At 41.8% G+C, this 27,943-nt stretch overlaps 1 protein-coding gene across 4 annotated transcripts in view; it reads right to left on the reverse strand.

Annotated features, from left to right (window-relative positions):
- Window positions 1-9,207: 9,207 nt before the first annotated feature.
- Window positions 9,208-27,943, reverse strand: part of SACM1L (SAC1 like phosphatidylinositide phosphatase) — a 55,896-nt gene continuing 37,160 nt past the window's right edge. For all 4 annotated transcript variants that reach the window (XM_017855741.1, XM_017855738.1, XM_017855740.1 and 1 more), the window contains 9 exons: window positions 23,302-23,381; window positions 22,522-22,620; window positions 19,300-19,438; window positions 16,939-17,008; window positions 16,751-16,823; window positions 15,934-16,027; window positions 15,724-15,816; window positions 14,956-15,013; window positions 9,208-11,091 (listed from right to left, as the gene is read on the reverse strand). In XM_017855741.1, the coding sequence (XP_017711230.1) occupies window positions 10,955-11,091; window positions 14,956-15,013; window positions 15,724-15,816; window positions 15,934-16,027; window positions 16,751-16,823; window positions 16,939-17,008; window positions 19,300-19,438; window positions 22,522-22,620; window positions 23,302-23,381 (843 nt within the window). In that variant the 3' untranslated portion in view covers window positions 9,208-10,954. The remainder of the gene's footprint in view (window positions 11,092-14,955; window positions 15,014-15,723; window positions 15,817-15,933; window positions 16,028-16,750; window positions 16,824-16,938; window positions 17,009-19,299; window positions 19,439-22,521; window positions 22,621-23,301; window positions 23,382-27,943) is intronic.

The following is a 27,943-nucleotide window of genomic DNA, read 5'->3' on the forward strand; positions in this document are numbered from 1 at the left end:
GTCATTAAAATTCCTAGAAGGTCTGTCCAGGAGAGGTGACAGCAGGTGCAAAGGCCCTGAGGAGGGAAAGAGCAGAGAGGAGGCCTGTGGTTGGAATGGGAAAGTGAGTGATGGGAAGTGAGCTTGGAGGAGTGAGCAGGGGCCAGATCACATAAGGCCTTGCAGGCCACAGCAAGGAGCTTCATTTTCCTTGAAGAGAAATAGAATGCCACTGAAGGTTCACTGTGGGGTCTGGCAAGATCTGATTTATATTTGAAAGATCACTGTTGCCACGGAGGATGGATAGGAGCGGGGCATAAGGGGAGGCTGGAAAATCACTCCAGAAGCTACTGTAGTAAACCCATGGAAGATGATGGCAGCATGGACGTGGGAATGGATATGGAGAAAAATAGGCAAGCTTGAGCTATACTTTGGAGGGAAAGTTGCCAAGTCTTGCTGCTGGGTTGGATGCCCAGCTAAGGGAAAGGGGACTAAAGAGCTTCACCTGCTGGGTGGATACTGATGCCATTTCCAGAGATGAGGAAAGTGGGGAACAGAGCTGGCCTACAGAGTAAAACTCAGGAGTGGTTTGACCATGTGAGGTTTGAGATGTCTGTGAATCAGGTGGAAATATCCAGTAACCTGTTGAATATAAGAATCTGGAGATTGGGTTATGTCTGGGCTGGAGATATAAATTCGGGAGTCACAGTGGAGAGATGTTATTTAAAGTCACAGGTCTAAATGAGGTCATCCAGGGTGAGTACACATTAAGAGGTCCTGCGACCAAGGCCTACAGGAACTCCAACATGTTTTCAGACATGGCCACATGTGCTTTTCCACCTCTCCCATGGAGGGATAGGGTCCGTGTATTTAGGTGGGCTTGTGACTGCTTCAACCAAAAGAATATGATAGAAGGGACACCATTTGACATTCAAGGCTAGATCATGTGGCCATGCAGCTTCGACCTGGTTTGCCGGAACATTCACTTGGGTAGCCCCAAGTTGCCATGAATGAAGGCCCACCACCCTACGCTGCTGTACTCCAGCTCACAGGACCAGCTCAGTCCACCTTCCAGCCACATCTGGGCACCAGACTAGCTTGGGCCAGACAGACCAGCCCATCTGTCAAATGAATGCCACTGAGTGACCTCCATCAGTGCCATCTGGAACAGAAGAATCACCCAGCCAAGCTATGGCTGAATTCCTGACTCACAGCATTGTAAAGTAGAGAGGAGGGATCAACAGGGAATGGAGCAGCCAGGTGTGGTGGCTCACGCCTGTCATCCCAACACTGGGAGGCCCAGGCCAGCGGATTGCTTGAGCCCAGGAATTCGAGACCAGCCTGGGCAACATGGCAAAACCTTGTCTCTACAAAGAATACAAAAATTAGCCAAGCCTGGTGATGCATGCCTGGAGTCCCAGCTATTCGGGAGGCTGAGGTGAGAGAGTCACTTGAGCCTGGGAAGCAGAGGTTGTACCACTGCACTCCAGCCTGGGTGACAGAGCAAGACCCTGTCTCAAAACAAAAAACAAAAACAAAACCCAGGAGAGTGTGGTCCCAGAAGCTCAGAGAGAACATCCTAAATTCTGCTAAACATGACTTACCACTTATACTTTCTACTTTTCCTAATGTCAGTCTATATTTGAACCCAACTCTAATAGGAGCTTGATTTAGGACATAAAATGTTAACAATATTTTAGTGAATGATACTTTAGGTTTGCACAACTAGAAAAAAGGGCAATAGGCATGCATCACTGAAAATGGTGAGTGGAGAAAGATGAACACCTGGACTTTTGGCTAAACAAAAACAAAAAGCAAATTCATGTTCAGAATAATCTATCAAGGCAAGTGTTAGGAACAAACAGACCATCTAACTCCTTCACCTGGGACCAGGGAATTTACTTAAACATGTCACAGCCCCTTACTAATTGGTCCCCCCAGTGAGATCACATCTTGGAGCCTCTACATGGATGTCCAGCCCGGAGGAACAAGGGCAGAGGCAGGAAAGGATGAGAGCTGGACATCAAGGAAGACTCCCCACTCGTAGACTTACCCGGATCTCTCAGCAGGTGACTGCAGATGTGCATGTGTGTGTGCATGGATCTTAGGGAACTGCCACCTGGATAAGAATTTTAAAATTTATCATCAAGGTGCCATCAGATTCAATACTCAAGTGAGGTCCAAATAGACTATAGCCCATGTTTTTCAGCTTCAAGGCCAGAGTAGTCACCTCCATGCTGGCCTTTCACAAAATGAATCCCATTAAGGCTGGTCCTATGAGATGCTCTAGGAACAAAAGATTCCACAGGCTACAAAGTTTGGGTGCTACTGCACGGTAGATACCTCCTCCAGGAAAGTCACTTTTCAAACCTCTGACAAGTCCTGCAGGTTAGATAACTCTGTGTAATCCAGGGTTTGCAAACAGTTCTCACCACAGATCCACTGTCAGAAAACAAGTGTTAACACAGAGAACCCACATTACTCCAAAACTGTACTGCAGGTCAGGAAAATGCATGACATCAAGCTCTCTGCCTAACAGACTGAGGAACCCAGAGCTCACGGCAGCGACAGCACCATCCTGCAAGATGCGTTCTCAGCAGTGAAAACATACCGGCAAATAGATGAGAATAGAAAGCCCCAACACCCACAAGTAGAGCAGACTTGAGAGACGATAGGGTGGCACTGCAGACCAGGAGGGACGAGATTCAACAACATTCTCAGCAACTGGCTAACTCTAGAGGAAAAAGAACGCTGGACTCTGTCAGATGACATCATATTGTCTTACATAAGCACAAAATGTGCTAGGAAAACACTGGTCAATTCAACACCATTTTTGCACTTCGTTCATCAAAAGTCATAAGAAAATGAAAACATAAGTTAAAAACAGAGAAGATATTTATAGTATATATAACTAACAAATAATTATTTTCTAAAATATAAAGAATGTCAAAACTATGAAAAGATGCTCAATCTCATTAGTGATCTGAGAAATGCCAAAATTGAGATACGATTTTTATACCTACTGGATTAGAAAGTTAGGAAGTCTGACAGTGCCAAGCATTGATGATAATGTGGAACTGGGAGCAATATGAATGGCCCAAGCAATTTAGAAGAGAATTTCATGTTACCTTATATATTTCAGGCTTATAATTCTACCACTGGGCATGGAGCATAGAGAAATAATTTCTGGTGTGAGCTGGAGACATATACAATGTTCACAGCAGTACTTAGTACAAAAACAAACAACCAAAAACAACCAGAATATTCATCAATATTAGACTAGACAAAAAATGATTTATGACCATCATAAATAGATCCAAATGAATATATATATTGTAATATAGTCATTCAAAGTAAACAACAGTTGGCCAGGCAGAGTGGCTCACGCCTGTAATCCCAGCACTTTGGGAGGCTGAGGCACGTGAATCACTTAAATACAAAAATTAGCTGGGCATGGTGTCGCATGCCTATAATCCCAGCTACTTGGGAGGCTGAGGCAGGAGAATTGCTTGAATCCGGGAGGCAGAAGTTACAGTGAGCTATTGCACCACTGCACTCTAGCCTGGGTGACAGAGAGAGATCCTGTCTCAAACAAATAAACAAATAAACAAATAAACAAGGCAGACAACAACAGGTTGGACTCAAGCTATAACCATCAGTGTAGATGAATCTTACAACAATGCCGAATTCCAAGGCCAGCTGTATCATGCATGTGGAATGATGCCATTTCTAGACACTTCAAAAACAAGCAAAACTAAACAATACAGATATTACATATACATTATATAGATATTACGTATCTAGTGATACATACTATGTGCTAAACTAGGAAGAAATGCAAGGCTAGTGGTCATCTCTGGGAAGATATAGGGATGGCAGTGGGAAGGAGAGCACGGGTTTCCAAGGTGCAAGTTCTGTTCTCCCCAACCATGCTCCAGATGCCCAAAAGCATACAGAGGAAAACAGCAAAGCTTTAGATTGAGGTGGAATATTGAATTCTTACAAGCTAGGTGCCTTTCCCAACACTTCTTCCAAAGAAGGAAACATAGCCAGGAGTTAAGGATAATAGCAGAGTTGTGCCCTGGCTCTGGGGAACTCAACTAGCTGCCCTGGATAGGGTGTTCATGGTATACCTCCTGTGTCTATATCCCTCCTCTCCCTCCTCCATTCTTCCCTCCTGCTCTTTCTTTCTGGGGCTAATTTGCTACACAGCATTAGATAACCAGAACACCTAGGTCCTAGCATAAGCCCCAGCTCCTCCAGGAAGCCACCTGACTCCCTCCAGCAATAGCTCTGCACTTCACCTTTGTATTCTCTCCTTACTATGGTCAGCAGACTTCTAAGATGGCCCCCAAAGATTGCCACCTGGTATTCATGCGCTCGTGTTATTTTCCTCCTCTTGAATGAGCTGGACCTAGTGACTTCTAGTGCATAGAATACAGTAAAAGTAATGGGATAACAATTTCCAGATTAAGTTATAAAAGACACTGTTGGCCAGGTGTGGTGGCTCACGCCTGTAATGCCAGCACTTTGGGAGGCCGAGGTGGGCAGATCACCTGAGGTCAGGAGTTCGAGACCAGCCTGGCCAACATGGTGAAACCCCGTCTCTCCTAAAAATACAAAAATTAGCCAGGCACGGTGGCAGGCGCCAGCTACTCAGGAGGCTGAGGCAGGAGAATCGCTTGAAGCTGGGAGGAGGAGGTTGCAGTGAGCTGAGATCACGTCATTGTACTCCAGCCTTGGCAACAGAGCGAGACTTCGTCTCAAAAAAAAAAAAAAAAAAGAAAGAAAGAAAGAAGAAAAAAGACACTGTGACTTCCTCCTTGCTAGCAGACTCTCCCTTGCTGACTTGATGAACCAAGTTGCCATGTTGAACAGGCCCACGTGGCAAGGAATTGAGGTTTTCAGCTAACAGCCAGCAAGCGGACCAGTCCAGCAGCCCACAAGGAACTGAATCTTGCTGATATGATTTGGCTGTGTCCTCACCCAAATCTCATCTTGAATTCCCTGTTGTGGGTGGGACCCAGTGGGAGAGAATTTAATCATGGGAGTGGTTTCCCACATACTGTTCTAGTGGTAGTGAATAAGTCTCCCGAGATCTGATGGTTTTATCTGAGGTTTCCATTTTTGAGTCTTCCTCATTCTCTCATTTTTTTGCCTGCCACCATCCACGTAAGATGTGACTTGCTCCTCCTTGCCTTCCGCCATGACTGTGAGCCTTCCCCAGCCACTTGGAACTGTTAAGTCCAATTAAACTTCTTTCTTTTGTAAATTCCTCAGTCTTGTGTATGTCTTTATCAGCAGCGTGAAAACAAACTAATATACCTGCCAACAACGAGAGTGATCTTTAAAGTGGATCCTGCTCCAGCTGAACCTTGACTGGCGCCTGTGGGAGACCCTGAAATGGGACACAGAGCTAAATCATGCCCAAATTCCTGACCTACAGGAACTGTGAGATGATAAATACGAATAAATATGGGTTGCTTTAAGCCAGTAAGTTTTGGAGTAATTTGTTATGCAGTGATAGATGCACTGAGGTCATTCAGAGCTGGAACGCATCTCACATCCCTTGCAGTCCCTGGTTGGGAGCACAAGGACACCTCATTAATTCTCAAATTAATGATCACATTTTGAAATTATTTCACTAGGAAACTGGAAAAATGAATTATGGGAAGATAATATTTTAAATATTTAATTTATCCAGATATATATATATATTTATATAATTTATCCTCAAGATATATATACATATATATATATTTTCTGATCCACTGTCAGAAAACAACTGTTAATACAGAGAACCCACATTACTCCAAAAGTGCTCCAAATTTCAGCTGGAGAGAGAGAGAACGAGAACGAGCACATGGGCATAAGGGCAAGCCATTTCCAAGGAATTTCATCTCACTTCCCACATGAATGAGGGTCCTCCTAATGTTACAGGATCTTTGGGGTGTTGGTTTTCTGGCTGGAAACCTCTGTGGTCAGTGGTGCCTTTGCCCGAGTTTTGTTCAAGCCTGCTGGGCTCATTCCACCCACTCAGCCTGCCTGGCTGAGCTCGGCTCACACTACTGGCCTGGATCCCATGCCTGCCAAAGGCAAGTCAGGTATGGAGCAGCAAGGGGTGTGTAAGCGTGGGGTCCAACCACTGCCAGTTAGACACACCAGCTGCTGCAGAGGAGCGGGCAGCTCCAAGTGCTGGCATGGGTGCGGGCTCTCTGCAAGGCTGCAGCTGGACCAGGTATGCACTGCAAACAGCTTCCACGGCTGCCAGTGCCCAAGACAGTGGTGCCCAGAAGTCTGGAGATGCTAGGAACTGCAGGGCCCCAAAGAGGTAGTCACAGCCCTGACTCACTGAACTCCCAGGTCTGGATTCCTCGAAGGGCTGCAGATCTCTCCTTCTCTTTGCGTGCAATGTGGTGAGCAAGGGGCGTCTTAGCCCTGTTTGTGTTACAGCTTTTTTTTTAATGCGACGGAGTCTCGGTCTGTCACCCAGGCTGGAGTGCAGTGGCATGGTCTCTGCTCACTGCAAGCTCCGCCTCCCGGGTTCACGCCATTCTCCTGCCTCAGCCTCCCGAGTAGCTGGGACTGCAGGCGCCTGCCACCACGCCTGGCTAATTTTTTGTATTTTTCGTAGAGATGGGGTTTCACCATGTTAGTCAGGATGGTCTAGATCTCCTGACCTTGTGATCTGCCCGCCTTGGCCTCCCAAAGTGCTGGGATTACAGGCATGAGCCACCGCACTGGGCCGTGTTATAGCTCTTTTAGCCTCACCATTTGGCGGGTCCTGAGTTCTTGTCCTGTGGCCAGGAATAATGAAGTATGTGCACAAGTGTGGATGAGCAAGACAAAGAGGAGCTTTATCAAGTGATAGAACAGCTCAGAGGAGACCTGCAGGGAGTAGCTCCTTTCTGCAGCCAGGGTGTTCCGACGAGTGTTCAGCTCCTAGCAGAGAGGGTAGCTCCTCTCTCCAGGCAGGTCATCCCAACAGGTGTTCAGCTATCAGCAGAGAGGGTAGCTCTTCCCTGCAGCTGGTTGTCCCGTTGTCTCTGCTCTGTTTTGGCTGAGCCCTGGGCCTTTATGGGCCCCAGAAGGGAGAAATTGCATGCCAATTGTCCCATGGGCAGCCATAGGTGGGACCAGAAAAGGCACAAGTGCCCATTCCAGTCAGGTCCACGGAACTGGCAGCCCAGTCCCCAGCCTCCAGGCTGTCATTGGCCTGAAGGTGGGGCCTCACCAGGGACGCGCTCCCTTCTGCCCAGGAGCCTGTCTGCCTCCTGCAGCCATCCATGGTGCCCAGACTGCTTGCACCAAGGGGCACCTGCAGGTCAGCACCAAGACACCCTTAACCTCCCCTTCGGTTTCTCCTCCCCTCCACCAGTGCTTGTTGGTGCCCAAAGTCCAGAGGGGTCGACGTGGCAGGGGCTGGTGTTTCAGTGCTGCCCCAAGTGTGCACACACTCTGCTGAGCTGTGACAATGCCCGGCTTCAGCCCCAACCCCACTCTGAGATCTGGCTCCTGAGGATGCAGAGTGCAGACACCCCCAGGTCCTGTGCCTGGGAAGGCGAGTCTCCCACCTGCTCCATGGAATGTGCAGGCAGCTCTGGCCACGCCTCCTTGCAGACTGGGGTGGGGGTTCCGGTTCCTTGCTGGGCCCATGCTGGCATCTGAAGCAGAAGTGACGTCACCACAAGTTCTTCCCGTGGTCCCAGTGCTCAGAGGTGGCCTGGTGCTCCCCCTTGCCTGGCTCACAGCCCTGCCCAGCAGGGGTGCCTCCAGCAGCAGCCTGCAGGCCCTGGTCCTGGTCCTAGGGAGCATCAGGCTCGGAGGTCACCCCGCTGTGGGGCAGACCCTGGGGATCTGGCCCTGGGAAGTCCTGCGCAGAGCCTCCTCCCAAGGCGCAGGAATCCAGCACCAGTCAGCAGGGAGGGTGCAGTGGCCATGCCACTGGCTGGGTCCCCAAAGTAAGCACCGCTCCCACTTCCCACTCCAGGCCCCCGAAGGACAGACCCAGCTCCGTGCCCCAGGCCTGGTCCCCGTGCCTCATGTGCAAGCGTGGCACCACCCCAGGCCCAGCTCTGCCTGTGACCCCTTTCTGCCTGCTCCTCCATGCACAATTACGCTGCTCCCCCATCGGCAGGCAACTCAGCCTGGCCCACTGCGGCAGCCCCTAGGCAGACAGGTTCCAGGGGGATCCCTGCGGCAGGCTCCGGGGACTGTCCACCTCCTCCCCACACCATCCCGGCAACAGCAAGCAACAGTGGTGGTAACGTGGATCAGGGTCCAGAGCAGTGGTGGCTCCGGGCCTGGAGGCAGGACCCACTCAGCCATACAGGGGTGGGGGCGGCGCAGTCGGCTGCCGCAGGGACACAGGGCACAGGGGTCTCACCATCACTACTGCTGCCCCTGCAGCCACTCCTGCCGTCACCACTCATATCTCCCTGCCAAGGCCGGCACAATGGCAGCAGCCACTCCAGACAGCCCACTGCTGCCATCACTAGGTACCAATGTGTTCACATCACTATTTCCCTCATGGTGACAGCTTCCTGTAGAGGTGTCATTTTCTAATAAGCAATATTTTCCCACATCAGCTGGGATTCATAGCATTTTGAAAAACATTACAATTTGAAGGTGGGGACACCTTTTATAGACATTACACTTTACTAAGTATTTCCCTGGGTTTCCCTGTAACTAAAAAAAATAACCATAAGGAGATACAAAATTTCTTAAGTGATCATAACTGGAAAGCAAGATTGCAGAAGCTACTGATTTTCTTGCTTACTCTAATTTTTCTATGATGATCATGCATTGCTTTGTGTATTAGTTTGTTTTCACACTGCTGTAAAAGAACTACCTGAGACCGGTAACATATAAAGAAAAGAGGTTTGACTCACAGTTCTGCATGGCTGGGGAGGCCTCATAAAACTTACCATCATGGCAGAAGGTGAAGGGGAAGCAAAGCATGTCTTACATGGTGGCAGGAGAGCGAGCGAGCGAGCGAGGGGGTAAATGCCAAACACTTTTAAACCGTCAGACCTCGTGAGAACTGATGAGAATGGCATGGGGGAAACCATCCCCATGATCCAGCTACTTCCCACCAGGTACAATTTGAGATGAGATTTGGGTGGGTGGGGACACAGAGCCAAACCGTATCACTCTGCATGATTTTTAATACTCTAAGATCAAAAGAAAAACATCACTTTCAAAGTACATGAATGATACCAACAGTAGTTAGAAAAGAATATGACATTTTATTTTCACTTATGGACATACAGTACATGAATTTAGAAATAAAATCATCGCAGGATTCTGAAATACTGATACCTTAAGATCTAACACACTGATATTAGTCCATTCCCTACAAAGCAGCCACATTAGCAGCTCAGATTTGGTCTTTGTTGTAGTTGTTGACATTAAGTTCTTTAAGTGAAATGCCCAGCAGCATTTAAATAATATTTTACAGCAGACAGGAACTAAGTTTCAATATTCCATCTTTGGAACACATTATGCTTATTTACATGTTAACAGGTGGCTATATTTACTTACCCTATTGTGAGTTTAATGACTGATTTTAAGCTACAAAGGGTTTTCCAGCTATTATTTTCTTTAGAGTTTCTAAAAGTAACAACTTGTATCAATGTTTTACAAAAGATAATGATGAAAAAAAGGTAATGCTGAAATAAAGGCGCTTTTAGAAATATTTAAGGACAACGTAAGGTATTAATATTGGAAAAAAACTGTACATATTTTCAAGCACAACACTGAAATATTGTAGCAGTGTTTAATTGAATTGTTTTAAAATAGTGGTAATTATACTACCTTACATACTGTTCTAATATTTAAATCTCTTAATTACAATTTGAATATACAATCTGACTTACAATTAGAACTATGCACAGTTTCCGAAGCATATTTTTCAGGTTTGTTTTTGCACATAAATTAATGTTTAAGTTGGTCCTTGATTTGGAGAACTATAACTACCTGGAAGCACTAAGTTTTAGACACATTTATTGACAGCCAACAAAATCCTTGACAGAGTGAAAAGCATCAAGAGTACCATGCGTGGAAAAGCAGCTGGTGCCCCCCAAGTGCAATATGAAATCTAGAACAAGACCCTCTCAGAGGCCTGCATGTCTCAATGACTGACCCTCAAAGAAACCAAAATGTACAGGAGGAAGTAGCTGACCAGTCATGGGCATCTTCCACACTGGGGCAATCTTTAAAACAGAGGCGGCTTTGGACCTCTAGCATAAGAGATAGACTTTACATTCTTTGATTTTATTTACACTTTTTTAAAAAGATAAAGTATATCTGAATTCTCTCATCACATCTAAACTGCTGGTGCACTGGCAGCTCAAGCTGATTAAAGTCATGAGGCAGCCCACCAGAGACTTTAACAGAACCCCAGACCACATCCCCTCCTCTTTCCTATCATGAAGTCACAGACTGTCTCATCAAACTACTTGATGTCTGTAAGAGACTTACATTTTATAAACACAGTTAGCTTATTACTGAACTTTTAAGCAAAGTCCAAAGATGTGTGGAAAAGTATGCTTGCTAACAGTGACTGCTTCTACAAGGACAATAATGAAACTGAGCTACAAAAATAATTTTACTGTTTTAAATAATGAAAGGAGCTAGGTTTTTAAAATATATTACTTATTCTGCAACAGCTGATTAAACTGACAATCAATAGAATCCAATGAACAGATTCAGCTTCCATTCTGCAAGCTGACTTCAGGTTATATTTTAATTACAGAACAGCTTCACATTACAAATCTAACTGTCCCAATAGCAAAGAGACCATCAAGGCAGTAACATCAGATCAATTCTGTCATCATCCTGCACAGAGCACAATATGTGCTTTTGGATAAAGGCATTAAAAAGACCTTGGGCTGATGTGGAAAGCGGGTCAGTAAAGATTCCAGTTCTGCACAATGGAATCTTCCAAGCCAAGCCGCTTTCCACAAATACAAATTCAGTCTATCTTTTCTTTCTGGACCAGTCTGGGAGCATCAACAAAATCTTTGCCATTGTAAAGAATGATAAAAAATGTTCCAATGCTTGCAACTCCCCAGAAGAGCACATAGGCCAGTGTTTCTGTCCAAGTGTCACCTGTTGATATTAAGAAACAAAAAGCTAAATAAGCCATTTGTTGGTATCAGACCCAGTTTTCAGCTGTTTAGCACATTTTGGCAACATTAAAGTTTACTAGCACATTCACAGCAAAAATATAAGAACCTCTTAATTAAGGTTTAAACCGGTGGTTCTCAAACCCTGGCTAGTACCAGAATCTTCTGCAGGGCTTGATAAAGCATCAACTGTTGGGCCCCAAGAATCTGCATTCGAGCAAGTTCCTAGTTCCCAGGTGATGCTGATGCTACCGATCCAGAGGCTACACTTTGAGAACCACTGGACTAAACGATTTCATATATTATACAAATAATAATCACTTTTAGCATATTTTAATAATACAAAAAACTATTGTTTAATTCATAGTTCTGTAACAGATATGAGCTATTATCAAAATACCTGCACAAAAAATTTTAATAGAATATTCATAAGTTATGAATACCAAACATAAGTTATCCAAAACTTTTCTGAAGTTACACATACATAAATATATAAAACAAAAGTCAGTAACATTTGCTTTAGAGACGGGGTCTTGCTGTGTTGCCCGGGCTACAGTGCAGTGGCTATTCACAAGCACGATTCCACTACCGATCAGCACAAAAGTTTTGTCCTGCTGTTTCCGACCTGTACTGGTTCACCATTCCTTAAGCCACCTGGTGATCTCCTGCTCAAAGAGGTCACCATACTGATGCTGAACTTAGTGCGGACATCCGATCAGCATAGCACACTACAGACCAGAACTCCTGGGCTCAACTGATCCTCCTGTTTCAGCCTCCTGAGTAGCTGGGACCACAGGCACACATCACAGCACCCAGCCAATAACATATTTGAATGACATATTTAGCCCAACTCTGCTGATATGCATTTTCCAAAGTCTGAAGTTCATAAAGGTTAGCAGCAGGCCAACGGGCAAAGATCTACTTTGTTTTACTCCTTGAATAGCTGAACCTAGAGAATAGCTTCTCTCTCTGCAACAGTACTGGCCTCATCTGCAGACGGAGAAACACATACAGGGAATAACGGCCAGTGAGAGAGCACACCAGGGAAGAAGCCAGTCTCCAGACTCTTTCCTAACAAGCCCTCAGAGATCATGCTACATTTGTTTTCTATTCTCTTTGAAAACCACAGCAGGAGCTAGAAATCAGGTATCACCACACCCAAATGTCACAAAGTTCCTTATAACAATTAACTGACATGAGATGTTACCATCCACAGCATCCAATCTCTTGTTATGCAAAATATACTCGAATTTGCATAATTGCTAATTTTCATGGCTCTGAGTTTTAAAATTCTTCTTGGACAAAAAAAGAAGGGCAGTTCCTTATTGGCCACTCTGCTGGACACACCCTAAAGGAATCATCCGTTTTATTCAGGCAGAGCCCTTGGTCTTGACTTTCCTGCCTCTCCAGAGGTTCTTTAGGTAAATGTGGGTATAGTCAGAACAACAAAATTAACTAATTTAACAGTACAGTGGCTCCCCAAAAATGGCATCCACTGGGCAGTGTTTTCAGGAAAGAAGGCAGAGGATCTAGAGAGGAAATGAGAGCAGGGATGGCCGCTGAGGAACTTGCACATGCTGCCTCTTCCTTCCTGCCCCAAAACCCGCAGTCACATCCCAGGCAATGCCTGTGTCTCAACCTGTTTTTGTATTGTAAGGTAAGAATGGTTTTACATTTTAAATGGTTATAAACACAAAACAAAGAATGTGCAGCAGAGACCACACACTATCCATAAGGACAAAATATTGACTACCTGCTCTTTACAGAAAAATTTTGCTAACTATAATAATAGTAAGATGGCTCTTTCCCCCTACTCAACATTTCAGCATTTAGTCAAAACTACATCACAACTGTCTACAGGGCTGAGCACTGAGGGGAATACCGAGATGAACAGGTAACTGAGCCTCCCTATCAAAAAGGTGACAGAATTAGTGGTGGTGGTGGAGTAGGAGTCCTTAATTCAGCAAACATTTACTGAGGGTTTACTACATCCTGGACAAAGGAGATAACGCAATGAGTAAGACACAGACTCTCAAAAAGTTGCTGATCCAGTGAAAAAGACAAACAAGTATGCAAATCATTACCATCCAAAAACAAATACACACTGGGTATGTCAGGTACACCAAAGAGGTATACTACCTCTGAAAAATAACTCCCTATGTATTAATGAGGTTAAAAGAGGAAAGTGCTGGGAGAGAGGACCAGGAGTGCTGTGGAAATTCAGATAGAAGGTGAAGACTTCCATGTGGGAGAGACACTCTGTGAGAGGGGAGCATATGAATGGTGCCCTGAGGATGGTGGAATTCAGACAGGCAAGAAGACGTTGGCTCAATGAATTCAGGATAGAGGATGAAGGCTGGAAAGGTGCCTTTTCTTTCAGAGTGACTAGGATTGCACCTCCAAGGTACAATACACCAAGTCTCAGACTTAAACCTCCAAAATACAGGATATTACTCAAAGGAGAATAAAGAATACATTCTTCTCACTTTAATCTTAAATGCTTTATTAACTCAGTAACATAGCAAAATATTAGGAGAAAAAAGAAAACTAGTAAAGACCTTTTCCACTCAGGTTCTTAGGCAATTTTACTCTCAACCTATTAAAATTTAATGATAAGTAATACCTTAATCCATTAACATTTGAGTTGGTTAGACTATACATTCTATAAATGGAATACTTTGCAGCCATTAGCAATTAAGAACATGGGAAAACATACTGCTCAGTGAAAAAAAGCAGATAATGAAAATACATATCTCACTTTTGAAAAAAATCAGACACTTATAAATATTAAAACATCAAAATGTTAAGAGTGGTGAGCTTCTCTCTCAAAGGTATGTTGATAAATAATATTTTCTCCTTTTCTGCCTACATGTGTTTTCTATAATTACTATGTATTACTTTGGTAATGTGAAAGGAAAATAAAATCTCAGGACTCCAAATTTGCTATGCCAAAGAGAAAAGTTAAACTTGGGAACTGAGTCTCACAAAACTACCCTTCTTTTGTTCCTAAGTAGACAGCTGCGAAGATAGTGGGCCACATATCCTCCCAGATGGCCACCCTCACAAACTGTCACAAGCAAATTCCATGTGGGCCCCAAACTCTTTACCCTAAAAGACAGTCTGGTCGAATCTCCCTCACCCTGACATTGTAAATTAACAGTTTATTTTCACAGGTAAGGGACAAAGACTAGAAAATCATCCCTCCACTCACCCCAAAACAAATGCAGATTTGACTTCTCCCTCTACTCTATGTTTACTTTCTCTTACATAAAATGCAGATTTACTGAGCGGGAGATGAATGCATAATTGACTGTTCCTCTACCCCCTCCTTTCACATGTAATGTGGATTCAGTGAGTGCTAATCAAAGCCTCACAAGAATGTGACCACTTATCTCACTACCTACCCTCCCCTTGTTTCCATTCCTCCTTCCCCTCCTATACACCGTTTCACCATTTAATACTGAAGTCCTCAAAACCCTCTTTGGAAAAAGCACAAGATACTGATACTGATCCTACCGTAGCTTGTGTCTCTTTTTCCTGGGCAGGTTCTCAACCTTGGCAATTTAAGCCTCTGAACTGACTGAGACCTGTGTCAGACACTTACTGGTTCACAGTAATAAGAAAACATGTTTTAAAATCTGAGGTTTAAAAAAAACCATCAAACTACTAGGTATGTTATTTTTCTTCCTGTCACATCTAATGACTAATTTCATCTACTCCACTTTACCCATTAAATTTAATAGGGAAACATCAAGTGTTCAGTGAACTCAAAAACTTAAGATGTTGTAAAAGAAAGGTCAACATTCTAACTAAGAAACAAATGGAAGAATGTGTGGAGCTGACTTACCAGCCATCAGCAAACAGATAATGCACATTGAAAAGGCAACAACCATGATAATAGGCAACTGGAAAAGACAACAGAGATAATCATTTAAGAATGCTAATCAATGGCTGCAAAATCAGTTGTGCATGCATTGCTTGGGAAAAGAAAAAACTCATCTGTCAACTAATACACACAGTATCTTTTGTCAATAAAACATTATTATTTATGGGTTCAATCACAACTGCCCTGGACTTTAGATGGGGAAAGTGGTAAGCTCGGAAGAAGCATGCTTTTGCTCCAAGCCAAAGAGTGCTAAATGGAAGGAGGATGCCCAGATGAGGACCTAGAACACGAGGTCTCCCTTCCATTCCAGGGCACTTGACCCACTGGAAAGAAAATCCAGAGGGGCTCTTGCAGAGTCTGGTGAACAGACAAGTCAAAAAGGAGAGAAGCATCAAAAATAAACTTTGCCCTCCATGTAACAAGTTTGTCTCTGGCAATTCCCTCAATGTAAAAGAACTGAAGTTTTCCTGAAATGAGAAACCTTCCACTTTCCCTTTGCTTCTGTGACATCACACGAAAAGGATGGGTGAGACACTCTGAGGAAAAGAAAACAAATGCTCCACAGTTACTGTACTCCTCAGCCTGACCTCTTTGGAAAACTTAAGTATTTATATTTCATGTAATGAAATATAAACAACATATAACGTTTTAAATTAAGGAGACTGAAACCATCTACACCTTCAGACACAATGCTTTTAAAAACTTGAAAAATACAAAATGGTTTCTTACAGCCAGGAATTTCCAATCCCTTGGAACACTTAAAGGACTATGAGATTCTAATTCATCCACTGAATAGTTTCCAAGAAATAAGTCTATGGAATCCTAGAACAGAAAGGAAGAAATTAGTAACTCACCAAACTCAGTGTGAGATAACATTAGTGATGAACGATGCAAAGATACAACCGCCTAATGCCAGGAAAGCATCAAATACAAACTTACTTGTCTAAATCCATCGGAAAAGTTGTTCTTATAGTATCGTATCATTGAGTTCCAGCCATCCATTATAAGTCCCAAATGAGTTCTCTTTCCAGTTCTGGTTAAAGAGGTTAAATTTTAAGTTACAAGCTTGTACACTGAATTCTCACACTGTTTTATGGCCAATAAGCATAAGGTATAGAAATGAGTGACAGATTTAAAAAACTATCGCTGAAGATATAGATACTTCACAAAAGAAATCACTTGTAGGTCCAAGAAATACCTATTTTCTTTCTAAAATATTACCAAAGGAGGCACAAAGAAACACACTAATTCCAGCTGCAAAGACAAGAAATATGAAGAGAAATACATAGCCCAGGTTAAGTGGTAGGACACAGCAAAGCAGAGACTAGAAATCTTATTCTGCTCCCAGAGAATCCACACAGCAGAAAAAGAGCCACTGCATGCATAATACATCCAAAATGTTCTAATTCCTCATTACTCAGTGTGGTCTTTGAAAGCAGCATCAGCATCACCTGGGTGCTTTTTAGAGGCACCTCTCAAGACTGGTGCTTCAGGTACACAGTAAGGTCTGAGAAGCACTGTGGAGCGGTGGCTCTCACCCCTCCCCAAGCATCAGAATCTCCCGGGGTGGCTAAGAACACACCAGAACCTGGGCCTCATCTCCCAGAAATCCTGACTCCACAGGTCTCAAGTGAAGCCTGGATGCTGGAGATTTGCTGCTGTTGCTGCTGTTGTCTGAGAGCTGCCCGGGTGATTTTTAAAAGCACCAGGACTGTGAACTACTGATGTGGAATGCTATTTTAAAAGCACGGCTTGCCTGGTAAAGTCAGTCTTCAAGGCACCAGTTCCCGCATATTGCTTGGCACAGGCATTTGCGTTGTCAGCCCAGGCTGTAGAAAAAAGTGAAAACAGCTGATAATGATTAAAATGACAAAGTTCTAAATCCAGAATATTAAATTATTTCAAAATTTGAGCAACTTTGTCTATATTAAAGAAATGACCTACCATTTTTGTAAATCTTCTCAAATTCATCTTGTTCTTCAAGCTTTTGTCCCACATGCAAAACTCCTAGTCTCTGGAATAAAAACCACACCCAGATTTATGTGTAATCGATTTTAGCAGACATGATTTAGGAAGAAAAAGCAGTCCCCAAATTGTATCTCATGGTTCCTGGTTGCTGGATGCAAGCCAGAAGTGTCTGTTGTCTACAGGGAGCCCCAGCTTGCAGCAGCCTCTCCTGCCCAGGGCAGACTGCAAAGCCTCTCCTGAGGGCACCTTTGCCTTGCAGCCCCCGCACTCCCTTGAGGGACAGCAGCAGGACCATATACAGAGTGTCGGGAGGGAGAGTGAGAGCGGCTGTAGGATTGAGAGTGTCAGGAGGGAGAGTGAAAGCGGCTGTAGGATTCCAGCCGCTACTTCCTCCCTCCCTCTCACCCCCAATCTTCCACTGCCTCTACCCCTTGAGATCCCCTCATATGCATCATCCTTCAACTTCTTCACCCCTGAGTCACCCCAACCTTACCCTCTGTCCCAGGGACCTTTGAGAATCTGATGAATGCCACCTAATCTACCACCCCAAAAATACACAGACACACACACAGACACAGACACACACACACACACACACACACACACAGATCTTCACAAAGAATATCCCGGGGTTGCTGGGCCCCCTGAATCCCTTCTATGGACTCCCTTTGGAGACCACGAACCACAGATGAGGGGTCCCTACCTTGTCTCAGACCATCACCTCTCAGAACCACCATCTTCATTGCTTACCTCAGATGACACCTCATCTCCACCTCAAAAGGAGTTATTCCCACCCTCAGACACAGCACAGGAGCCACCTTGGTGACCTTTAGCTGGGTAAGAACTCTGCCTTCACTGGCGGACGTGGAGAGGCACAAGTAGACAGCCCCTACACTAGCAGGCAAAGCTGCTGGAGAGGCTCCTGCCCCCACTCTCTGAAGGTTGGTTAAGTTTCATAATACTATATATAGCATGTAAAATTGTAAAATATGGATTGCAGAACCTAGTCAAGTAAGTTTTGGTTAATCAGCCATGGAACCAAACCATTCCTAATATTGTTTCTACTAAAAACTACACTCAGAAGACCTTCCAACAGAAAAGGACATAGCACAATACAAACTACAGACTATTCCAACAGGGACAGCACTGCTCTGGCAGGTGCGACTTCAAGATTCAAGAACCATTCATTCTGAAGGAGGTATTTTACCTCCATAATTTCTTTCTCGGTATCATACAATTGTCAGAACTAAAGCTGAATGCTTACTAATTCCCTGAACAGGAAACCATGTGGTATGCATTTTGTCTGCTCCTCACAACAAATGCCAATGTGATTTAGAAATTGGGGCTCTACGTCTTTTTCATTCCAAATATACACAGAAGAAAAAAACTATTTTTCTCATCAGCATAGTCTAGTGATAAAGCAAAGCTGTGTCAGAAACTTTTTACTTTGGAGTCAATATTCCTTGCTAGTAATAAGAGAGAGATAAATAGAAACAATCTTGAGGTGCTACTTTTGTACTAATGAAATAGAAAAAAAAGAGGCTAGACACAGTGGCTCAAGCCTATAATCCCAGCACTCTGGGAGCTGAGGCAGGTAGACGGCTTGAGCCCAGGGGTTTGAGACCAACTTAGGCAACATGGTGAAACTCTGTCTCTACAAAAAATACAAAAATTAGCCAAGCGTGGTGACACACGCCTGTAGTCCCAGCTTTGTGGGAGGCTGAGTTGGTAGGATGGTTTGAGCCCAGGAGGCAGAGGTTGCAGCAAGCCGAGATTGTGCCACTGCACTCTAGCCTGGGCAACAGAGCCAGACCCTGTCTCAAGGAAAAACAAAAAAAATTAAAATTAAAATATCAAATGCTGGAAAGAGTTCAATGAAATGGATTTACTTATTCATTGTTGGTGTCAGTGTAAACTGGAACGACTCTCTTGGAAAATAATATACATATTCTCTTTAACCCAGTAATTCTACTTCTAGGAATTAACATGAAGGAAATAATTCAAGTTAATAATAACGTATATAGACGCATTCTCTACAGTGTTATTTATAAACTAAAAATGTAGTGATCTGAATGGCTTAGTAAATTACAGCACAACAACACAACCATCAGAAACTGTGATTACATAAATGCTAAGGGAAAATGGCAAAAGTGAAAACTGTGCATATATAGACTGACCATAGTTATGGAAAATGTGACATTCATGGGCAAGACACAAAATAAAAGAGCTGAGTTAGGGTGGGGCAATGTGAATATTTTATGTTACTGGGTTTTAAAGAAGATGTTTAATTTTCTGCTGTGTTGTTTTCAATTAAAAAAAAAAAAAAAGCATTCGCACCTGAAGTTGGGCCTGAAGCGAACGACGAGCTAACAAACTCTGGATCACATTGGTTCTATCTAGACAATCCATGCAATTGCTTCGGAACACGCCTTCCTGGTTTGCCACCACCTGGCCAGCAGAGTCCACTAGAAAATAACTAAAACATATTTGTATAAACACTCTCATACCAAAGTAGGTCAGATTTACTAAGGAGTTAACTCTTACAACATGGGTCTCATTTCAGTGACGTTATTGAAAACTGTAAATTAAAAGGTCAGATAGGAATGTGTGGTCAGGCATATGTGATTATCCTAGACCAAAAAGAAGTCTAAATGGCTGAGGCAAAACAGTCCCCCATCCAAAAAATGGCTGAAGATTAGAGATTATCTCACCCCAAAGATGTGAAAAGGTAGAGTTAAGAGTATTAAAAAGGTGGTTGTGCAAATTGATCATGTTTCCCAAAGCCAGATGATGGTTTCCTCTAACATAATTATTCCAACTATATCCCTGGATATCAGGGTTTTATGATTCATATACTATCTTTAGAATCCTCTGGGTTGCTTGTGAAAAAAGATTCCTGGCCTTGAGATCAACTGAATCAGAATCTCTGAGGCAAGGATTGAATATTTTGCATTAAAAATACTTTTAGCTGGGCATGGTGGCGCACGCCTGTAATCCCAGCTACTTGGGAGGCTGAAGTGGAAGGATTACTTGAGCTTAGGAGTTCAAGACCAGCCTGGCCAACATAACGAGTCCCTGCCGCTAAAAGAACAAAAACTTAGCCAGGCATGGTGATGCATACCTTTATACAGTCAGAAGGCTAAAGTGGGAGGATCACTTGAGCCCAAGGGTTAAAGGCTGCAGTGAACTATGATCATACCACTGCACTCCAGCCTGGGTGACAGAGTGATATTCTGTATCTAAATTAAAAAAAAAAAAAAAATTGTTTTTAACACTTTCAAAATTCTTTTTTTTTTTTTTTTTTTTTTTTTTGAGATGGCAATCTCCCTCTGTTGCCCAGGACTGCGCAACATGATCTCAGCTCACTCCAACCTCTGCCTTCCCGGTTCAAGTGATTCTCCTGCCTCGGCCTCCTGAGTAGATGTGATTACAGGCACTCACCACCATGCCTGGCTAATTTTTATATTTTTAGTACAGATGGGGTTTCACCATGTTGGCCAGGCTGGTCTTGAACTCCTGACCTCAGGTGATCCATCTGCCTCGGGTTCCCAAAGTGCTGGGATTACAGGCGAGAGCCATAGCCCCCGGCCAAAAAAAAAAAAATTCTTAAATAGGTGATACATGCAAATAGTACAGGATTTATAAAGTATAATTGGGTATTATTTGAAAAATCAGTTTCCCTTTCTCCCCTTAAACACCCAAATCCCTGTACTGCAACCAACCACAGTTACCAGTTCCCATGTTTTCTTTAACAAGCTCCTTGATAATTCTATGAATTCAAAAATCTGACAACACACAGTGTGCTGGTTAAGAATATGGATTCAGGAAGCAAACAATCTGTTTGCTAACCTTAGCATCATATGCAACTTACTAATTGTAGAACTTTAAACAGTAAGCTTATTCATCCACAAAATGGAGGTTAACAGCAGCACCACCATTAGGCTTCTCTAAGGTTTGAATGAGATAACACATAATGTATATAAAGTACTTAGCACAGTGTATGGAACACAGCATACAATGAATACTAGATAATATTAACTACTGAAATTATTTTCCAAAATCCAAGAGGAGGAAGAAAATGCAACAGATTCATCAAGGGCTAAATACAAATCATGACCTCAGGAACAAGAGCCTGGAAGAATGTGTTAGGATGAAAAATCTACATATGGATCATGCAGAATTGGTAAGTTTCGTTTAGAGTTGGTGTACATACATATGTGTGCAAGGGTGTATATGTGTGTTTGTACCCCATTAATACTTATAAAATCCCAGATATGTTATAAATATTATTGCTTAAACTGTACAATAAGTTATCATCTCTACAAATGAAGAAACCGAAGCCTGAAGATAACTAAGTGGCCCTGGGTCATATTATTACTAAGAGAAAAACTTACACTCAAATCAAGGTGTGTTGGACCCCAAAGCCCAGATTCTTTCCACTACCCCAAAAACCCCTAGAAAAAAGTCTCAAGAGATCATCTGAAAGTCACCAGTGAAAGCTCTGCTCTCCCTGTGGACCACGGTGAACGGCAACGAACACAAACTCTGGAGTCAACCCTCCTTCTTTCTTACACTCTTGCATGGCAGCAGTTAATGGGTGAACCCAAGGAACTACCTCCTCCAACAACATGCCGGGCCCAGCCAATGTTTTCTCTAATGGCCCAACAACAGTAGGTCAATTTCCCTTCTGTGTTCGTGACAAAACCTCACAAAAAAAGCAGATTTAAATAACTGTAGTTGATTACCTAATGTATATAAAAAGACATTTTTGAAAACTAAGCAAATATCTATCAAAGAGGTTTTACTATATTATTGTGTAACAAATTAAAAAGTGTATTTGGGTTGCCAGGTTTACAACTATCATACACAGGCAGAAGAAAATGACAGTATGGTTTACAGATTCCTTCTTCTGGCTTTAAAATCAGTAAAGACTGATGCACACCGAGTATGGTAAACCTGAACCAATATGATAATATAGTACTGCAAAGACATTCGGACTTTCGATCCGTTAATCCTACTCTGAAGAATTTTTTAAAGAAATAAAAAAATTTAACAGATGTAAAATACGTGTAAAGATTCATGGCACTACAATCTTTCATGATAGAAAGAGGAAAGGAAATAAACCAGGTGCTCAGGGTGAAGAAAAGCACTTCTTTAGAACTACGTTATGACAAAACAATACAGAAAAGCCATTAAACACTATCATTACAGACACTGTACAGGTTAACAACAAAATACTTGTGATAGAATGTCTAGCGGAAACAACAATATAAGATATTAGTAAACCAAGTTCAATTATATAAAAATTTGTAAATGTGTGGTAGATAATTTACAAATATATGAAGATACCTGGCCTTGGGTCATTTTAAGAATTTAAAATATTTTGAAGTCACCAAGTCTCATCTTTCCAGTAAAGAAATTAAAAATAATAAAACAGTATAGATAAGCAATGACAATCCAGTGAACTATATTTATAAGTCTGCTGGATAATGCATAATAAAATATGACTGATATATATACCTCTTCTCTCTGCCTCCTTAAGGAAATAATATAGCTTACCTTAATTCATCTTGCATTTCTGCTACCTGATCCAATAAAATACTTAGTCGATCCCATCTCATATTTTTACATTCCTTATGGAAGTCAAAGGCAATGTATCTACCAAAAGAAAAGATATTCAGAAACCGACCAGAGATCATTCATTTTCCTTCTATTAATAATACCTTCATAAGCTGATTTTCCCCTTTATATCAGTGCATACATATTTCTTGGGAACACTAGAACCTCCTTCACTCTGGGTTTATCGCTATACATACACTACATGCACACACATACCCCTTCTCATGCTCACACCTATCAGAGGAAAATATATATATAAGCAGATATATATATATATGTATACATGAAAATACAAATACATGCATATGTCTATCCTTACATGTTCTTCTGGGGGCCCTCAGCAAGGAGTAGAGAAACACAACAAATGCTTAGTGAAGTAAGCTCAAGTACAGCAATCAGGTATGCCCTGCAAAGAGGCCTAGTCCAAATTCCTCAAGACAATTCTAGTGGTAAAGTATGACCTATGGAAACTCTCTGGGGCACAAAGCCTCAATGAGGGAATTTGAATCAGAGACTAAACTCAAAACTCGACTGAAAAGAAGTTATTCTGCAACATAAATTATGCTACAGAAATTTCAAGCCAACAAAATATCATGCTCCGATCTACTATTGAAAAAAATGCAAGCTGAAATACATGTCTAGTGAGCTCTATGTAATCATGCACATATGTAAGTGCACATCTGATCTGAAAAGACCTGCAACAGATTTCTAGTGAGGTACCTCATCATTCCACTTCCCAAAGAAGACACCATTGTTGCAAATGTCTGCTCAAGTGGCTTCTCTGAGCCCTTCTGGTTAATCTGTAAAAAATTTCAAACACCATAGTTTTCAGTTAATTTCAAAGGAGACAGTGACATCAGAAAAAGGACAAACTAGGAAGCTCTAAGCTCTCATTCTCCCACAGAAACATAAAAAAATCCCAGAAGCTGTCTGAGCCAACTTTGTAGGAGCTCTAAAAAAAGATCAAAGGTTTTATAGTAACCCACCCAAGCACCCAATAAAGAAAAAGTCACTTTCAAAATGGTGGGAAAGTTTTGTGGCATTTAACTTGTCCTTGACCCAGCCCCTCCCCAGAGTGGTGACAATCTTAGTCTTATATGGGAATAACCTGGTTCTTACTTCCCCTCATCAAACTAGGGGAGGCAGACCAGTCCTTATCTGCAAATAATTGTGGACATCTGTTCTAACATGAAGGACTAACTCGTCTCTGTCCCACATATCTCTGAACACCGGCAGTAAAAATGGTGACCACTGCTTGTAAAAGCTACAAGAGGAATATAAATCAATGGATGCCTGAGGCAAAATATCCTGGATAGAAACATACAATAGACCATTTAAAGACTGGAGAAGAAGCTGGGTGATATTCTTTGGGAAATTAGGACTTTCAAAAGCAGCCATGTACATGAAGGAGTTTTGAAGGCCACCCACATAACCAGGCAAGATGCATGCTCAGAAGAGTCCTGAGAAGACCTTAAACCTTCACCACAGACTGATCCCTAGGCTCACAGCAAGCCTGGTGAGTAAAGGACTGTCCCAGCATACAACAAGTCTACAAAGAATGGGGGACAGGGTTGTTCTCTCATTTTTGCTTTCCTTTTTTGTCTGTCTATTTCAGTTCTTGGAATTCAATGAAACTTGTCAAAACAGCTGAATATAAGCAAAAGGAACAGACCTCAGTGAACATACATAATAAGAAACAGTTTTGGCAAAATAGTTCTGAAAAGTCTCAAAAAAAAAAAAAAAGGATTAGTAGAGTCTTTGACAATCAAATAAAACAAAAAGCCCCCAGCAAACCCTAGGGGAAAAGGAGACTCTGACTTCCAGAGTTATGATATCATAATAATCAAACATACAATTAAAAAAAAAATCACAGGTACACAAATAAACAGAAAACAATGGCTCACTCAATGGAACATAAGAAATTGACAGAAATTGTTCCTGTGGAAGCCAAGACAGGACTTGGCTTATTAGACAAAGACTAGACTTATTAGACTAGACTTATTAGACTAGACTTATTAGACAAATACTTTAAAGCAACTGTCTTAAAAACAAAGAGCTAAGGGGAAACACAGACAAAGAACTAAAATAAATCAGGAAAACAATACACAAACAAAATGAGGATATCAACAAAGATAGAAAAATTATTATAAGAAGCCAAAAAATAATTCTGCAGCAAAAGAGCACAAAAAGTGAAATAAAATATTTAGCACTATGGGAATTCCAGGAAGAGAGAGAGAAAGGAGGAGAGAGATTTAAAGAAAAAAAAAATAGCCAAAACCTTCCCAAATGTGATGAAACATATGAATCTACAAACCAAAGCTCTGAACTCTAAGGAGACCCACACCAAAAACATTATAATCACATAGTTGAAAGACAAAAACAGAATCCTGAAAAGCAGAAAGAGAGAAGAGACTCATCACACACGAGAGATTCTCAACGGGATTATCCGCCAATTTCTCATCAGAAATCTTGGAGGCTGGAAGATAGTGGGATCATATATTTTAAATGCTGGAAGAAGAAAAACTGTCAACCAAGAATTCTGTATCTGGCAAAACATCCTTTAAAAATGAAGGAAAAATCAAGACATTCATAGATAAACAAAACCTGAGGTAGTTTATTATCATTAAACCCAATCTATAAGAAATGCTAAAGGGAGTCCTTCAGGTTGAAATGAAAGTATGCTACACAGTAACTTGCAGCCACAGAGAGATATAAAAATTTCCAACGGGCTGGACGTAGTAGCTCATGCCTATAATCTCAGCACTTTGGAGGCTGAGGAGGGCAAATCACTTGAGGTCAGGAGTTTGGGACCAGCCTGGCCAACATGGTGAAACCTCGTCTCTACCAAAAATAAAAAAAATTAGCTGGGTGTGGTGGCACACACCTGTAATCCCAGCTACTCGGGAGGCTGAGGCAAGAGAATCGCTTGAACCCATGAGGCTGAGGTTGCAGTGGGCCAAGATTGTGCCTGGGTGACAGAATGGGACTTCATCTAAAAAAAAAAAAAAAAATCCAAAAAGGTAAAGACAAGGGCAAATATAAAAGCCAGTATTATTGAAATCCTGGTCTGTAACTTCACTTCTTATTTCTACAGGATTTAAAAGTCAAATGCAGTCCAGAATGGTGGCTCACATCTGTAATCCTAGCGCTTTGGTAGGCTGAGGCAAGAGGATGGCTTGAAGTCAGAAGTTCAAGACCAGCCTGGGCAATATAGTGAGACCCCCATCTCTATAAAAACACAAAAAAATTAGTCAAGCATGGTGGTATGCGCCTGTAGTCCTAGCTGCTGAGGAAGCTGAAGTGTGAGGATTCCTTCAGCCCAGGAGTTCAAGATTACACAGAGCTATGATCGTGCCACTGCATGTAAGCCTAGGCAACAGAGCAAGATCTTTCCTCTAAAAAATAAATACATACACAAATAAGAGTCAGTTGCATAAAAATAATTATGCTACTGAAACACAATATATAAAGATGCAATTTGAAATGTTAACATAAAAAGGAAGCAAGAAGGCTTTACAGGAGTACAGCTTTTGTATGCTTCTGGTATCAATTCAAATCAGATACTTATAACATTAGGATATTATATGTAATCCTCACGGTAACCACAAAGAAAACAGCTATAGAATATACACAAATGAAAATGAGAAAGTAATCAAAATATATCACTACCAAAAAAATCAACTAAGCACAGTAAGAGACAGTAATGGAGGAAATGAGGAACGAAAAGCTAAAAGACACACAGAAAACAACAAAAGAGCAGAAGTAAATCCTTATCAGTAATTACTTTAAATGTAAATGGATTAACTCTCCAATAAAAATAAGTAGACCAGCAAAATGGAAAAAAAATATGATCTAACTACATGCTGTCTCTAAGAGATTTATTTTAGAACTAAAGATATATACAGGTTGAAAGAGAAAGGATGAAAAAACATATTTTATGCAAATAGTAATCAAAAAAGAGCTGGAATAACTACACTAGTATCAGACAAGATACACTCTTTAAATGAAATACTGTTACAAAAGACAAAAAAAGAACATTGTTTACTGATTAAATGGTCAATTTTCCAAGAAGATACAACAATTATAAACACATATGCAACAAACCATGACAGCCTGAAGATATAACTAAGCACACTGACAGAACTGAAGGGAGAAACACAAAATTATATAACAATAGTAGGGGCCGGGCGCGGTGGCTCACGCCTGTAATCCCAGCACTCTGGGAGGCCGAGGCGGGTAGATCACGAGGTCAGGAGATTGAGACCATCCTGGCTAAATAGTGAAGCCCTGTGTCTACTGAAAATACAAAAAATTAGCTGGGCGTGGTGGTGGGTGCCTGTAGTCCCAGTTACTCAGGAGGCTGAGGCAGGAGAATGGCATGAACCCGGGAGGTGGAACTTGCCGTGAGCCGAGATCGCGCCACTGTACTCTAGCCTAGGCAACAGACAGAGACTGTCTCCAAAAAAAAAGGAAACTTCAATACCCTACTTTCAACAATAGAACAATGAGACAGAGACGAATAAGCAAATACAGAATAAAATAGAGAATTTAAACACCATCATAAGCCAATCAGACCCAACAGACACATACATATTACTCTACCCAATAACAGCAGAATACACATTTTTTACAAGTACACATGAAATATTCTCTAAGACAAACTATACTCTAGGCCACAAAACAAGTTTTAACACATTTTTAAAAATCCAAATCACATTAAGTATATATTCTGATCACAACAGAAAGCTAAAAATCAAGAATAGAAGGAAAACTAGAAATTTCACAAACGTGAAAAACTAACAACATACTGAACCACTGGTTCAAAGACAAAATCCCAGAAAGAGAAATTAGAAAATACCTGAGACAAATGAAAACAAAAATACAATACACCAAATGTATGAAATAAAGCAAAAGCAGTGCTGAGGAAAATTTCTCGCTGTAGATGCATACATTAAAAAAGAAAACCTCAAAGCAATAACCTAATTTTACACTTTAAGGAACAAGAAAAAGAATAGCAAACTAAACCCAAAGCTACCAGAGGAAGTAATAAAAATTAGAGATAAATAAAATAGAAAATATAAAAACAATAAAGTCAATAAAACTAAAAGTTGAACTTTGAAAAGATCAATAAAATTCACAAACTCTTAGCTAGAATGACCAAAACGAAACAAAAGACTCAAATTACTAAAATCAGGAGTGACAGTGAACATTACTACCAATTTCTGAGAAATAAAAAGGATTTAAGAGAATACTATGAACAACTGTATGCCAACAAGTAGGAAAACCCAGATTGGCAAATTCCTAGACACATAATCTGCCAAAACTGAATCATGAAAAAAATAGAAAACCTAAATAGACCAAT

This window comes from Rhinopithecus bieti, unplaced genomic scaffold (genome assembly GCF_001698545.2).
Source record: "Rhinopithecus bieti isolate Rb0 unplaced genomic scaffold, ASM169854v2 scaffold_39746, whole genome shotgun sequence".
Lineage (NCBI taxonomy): Eukaryota > Metazoa > Chordata > Mammalia > Primates > Cercopithecidae > Rhinopithecus > Rhinopithecus bieti.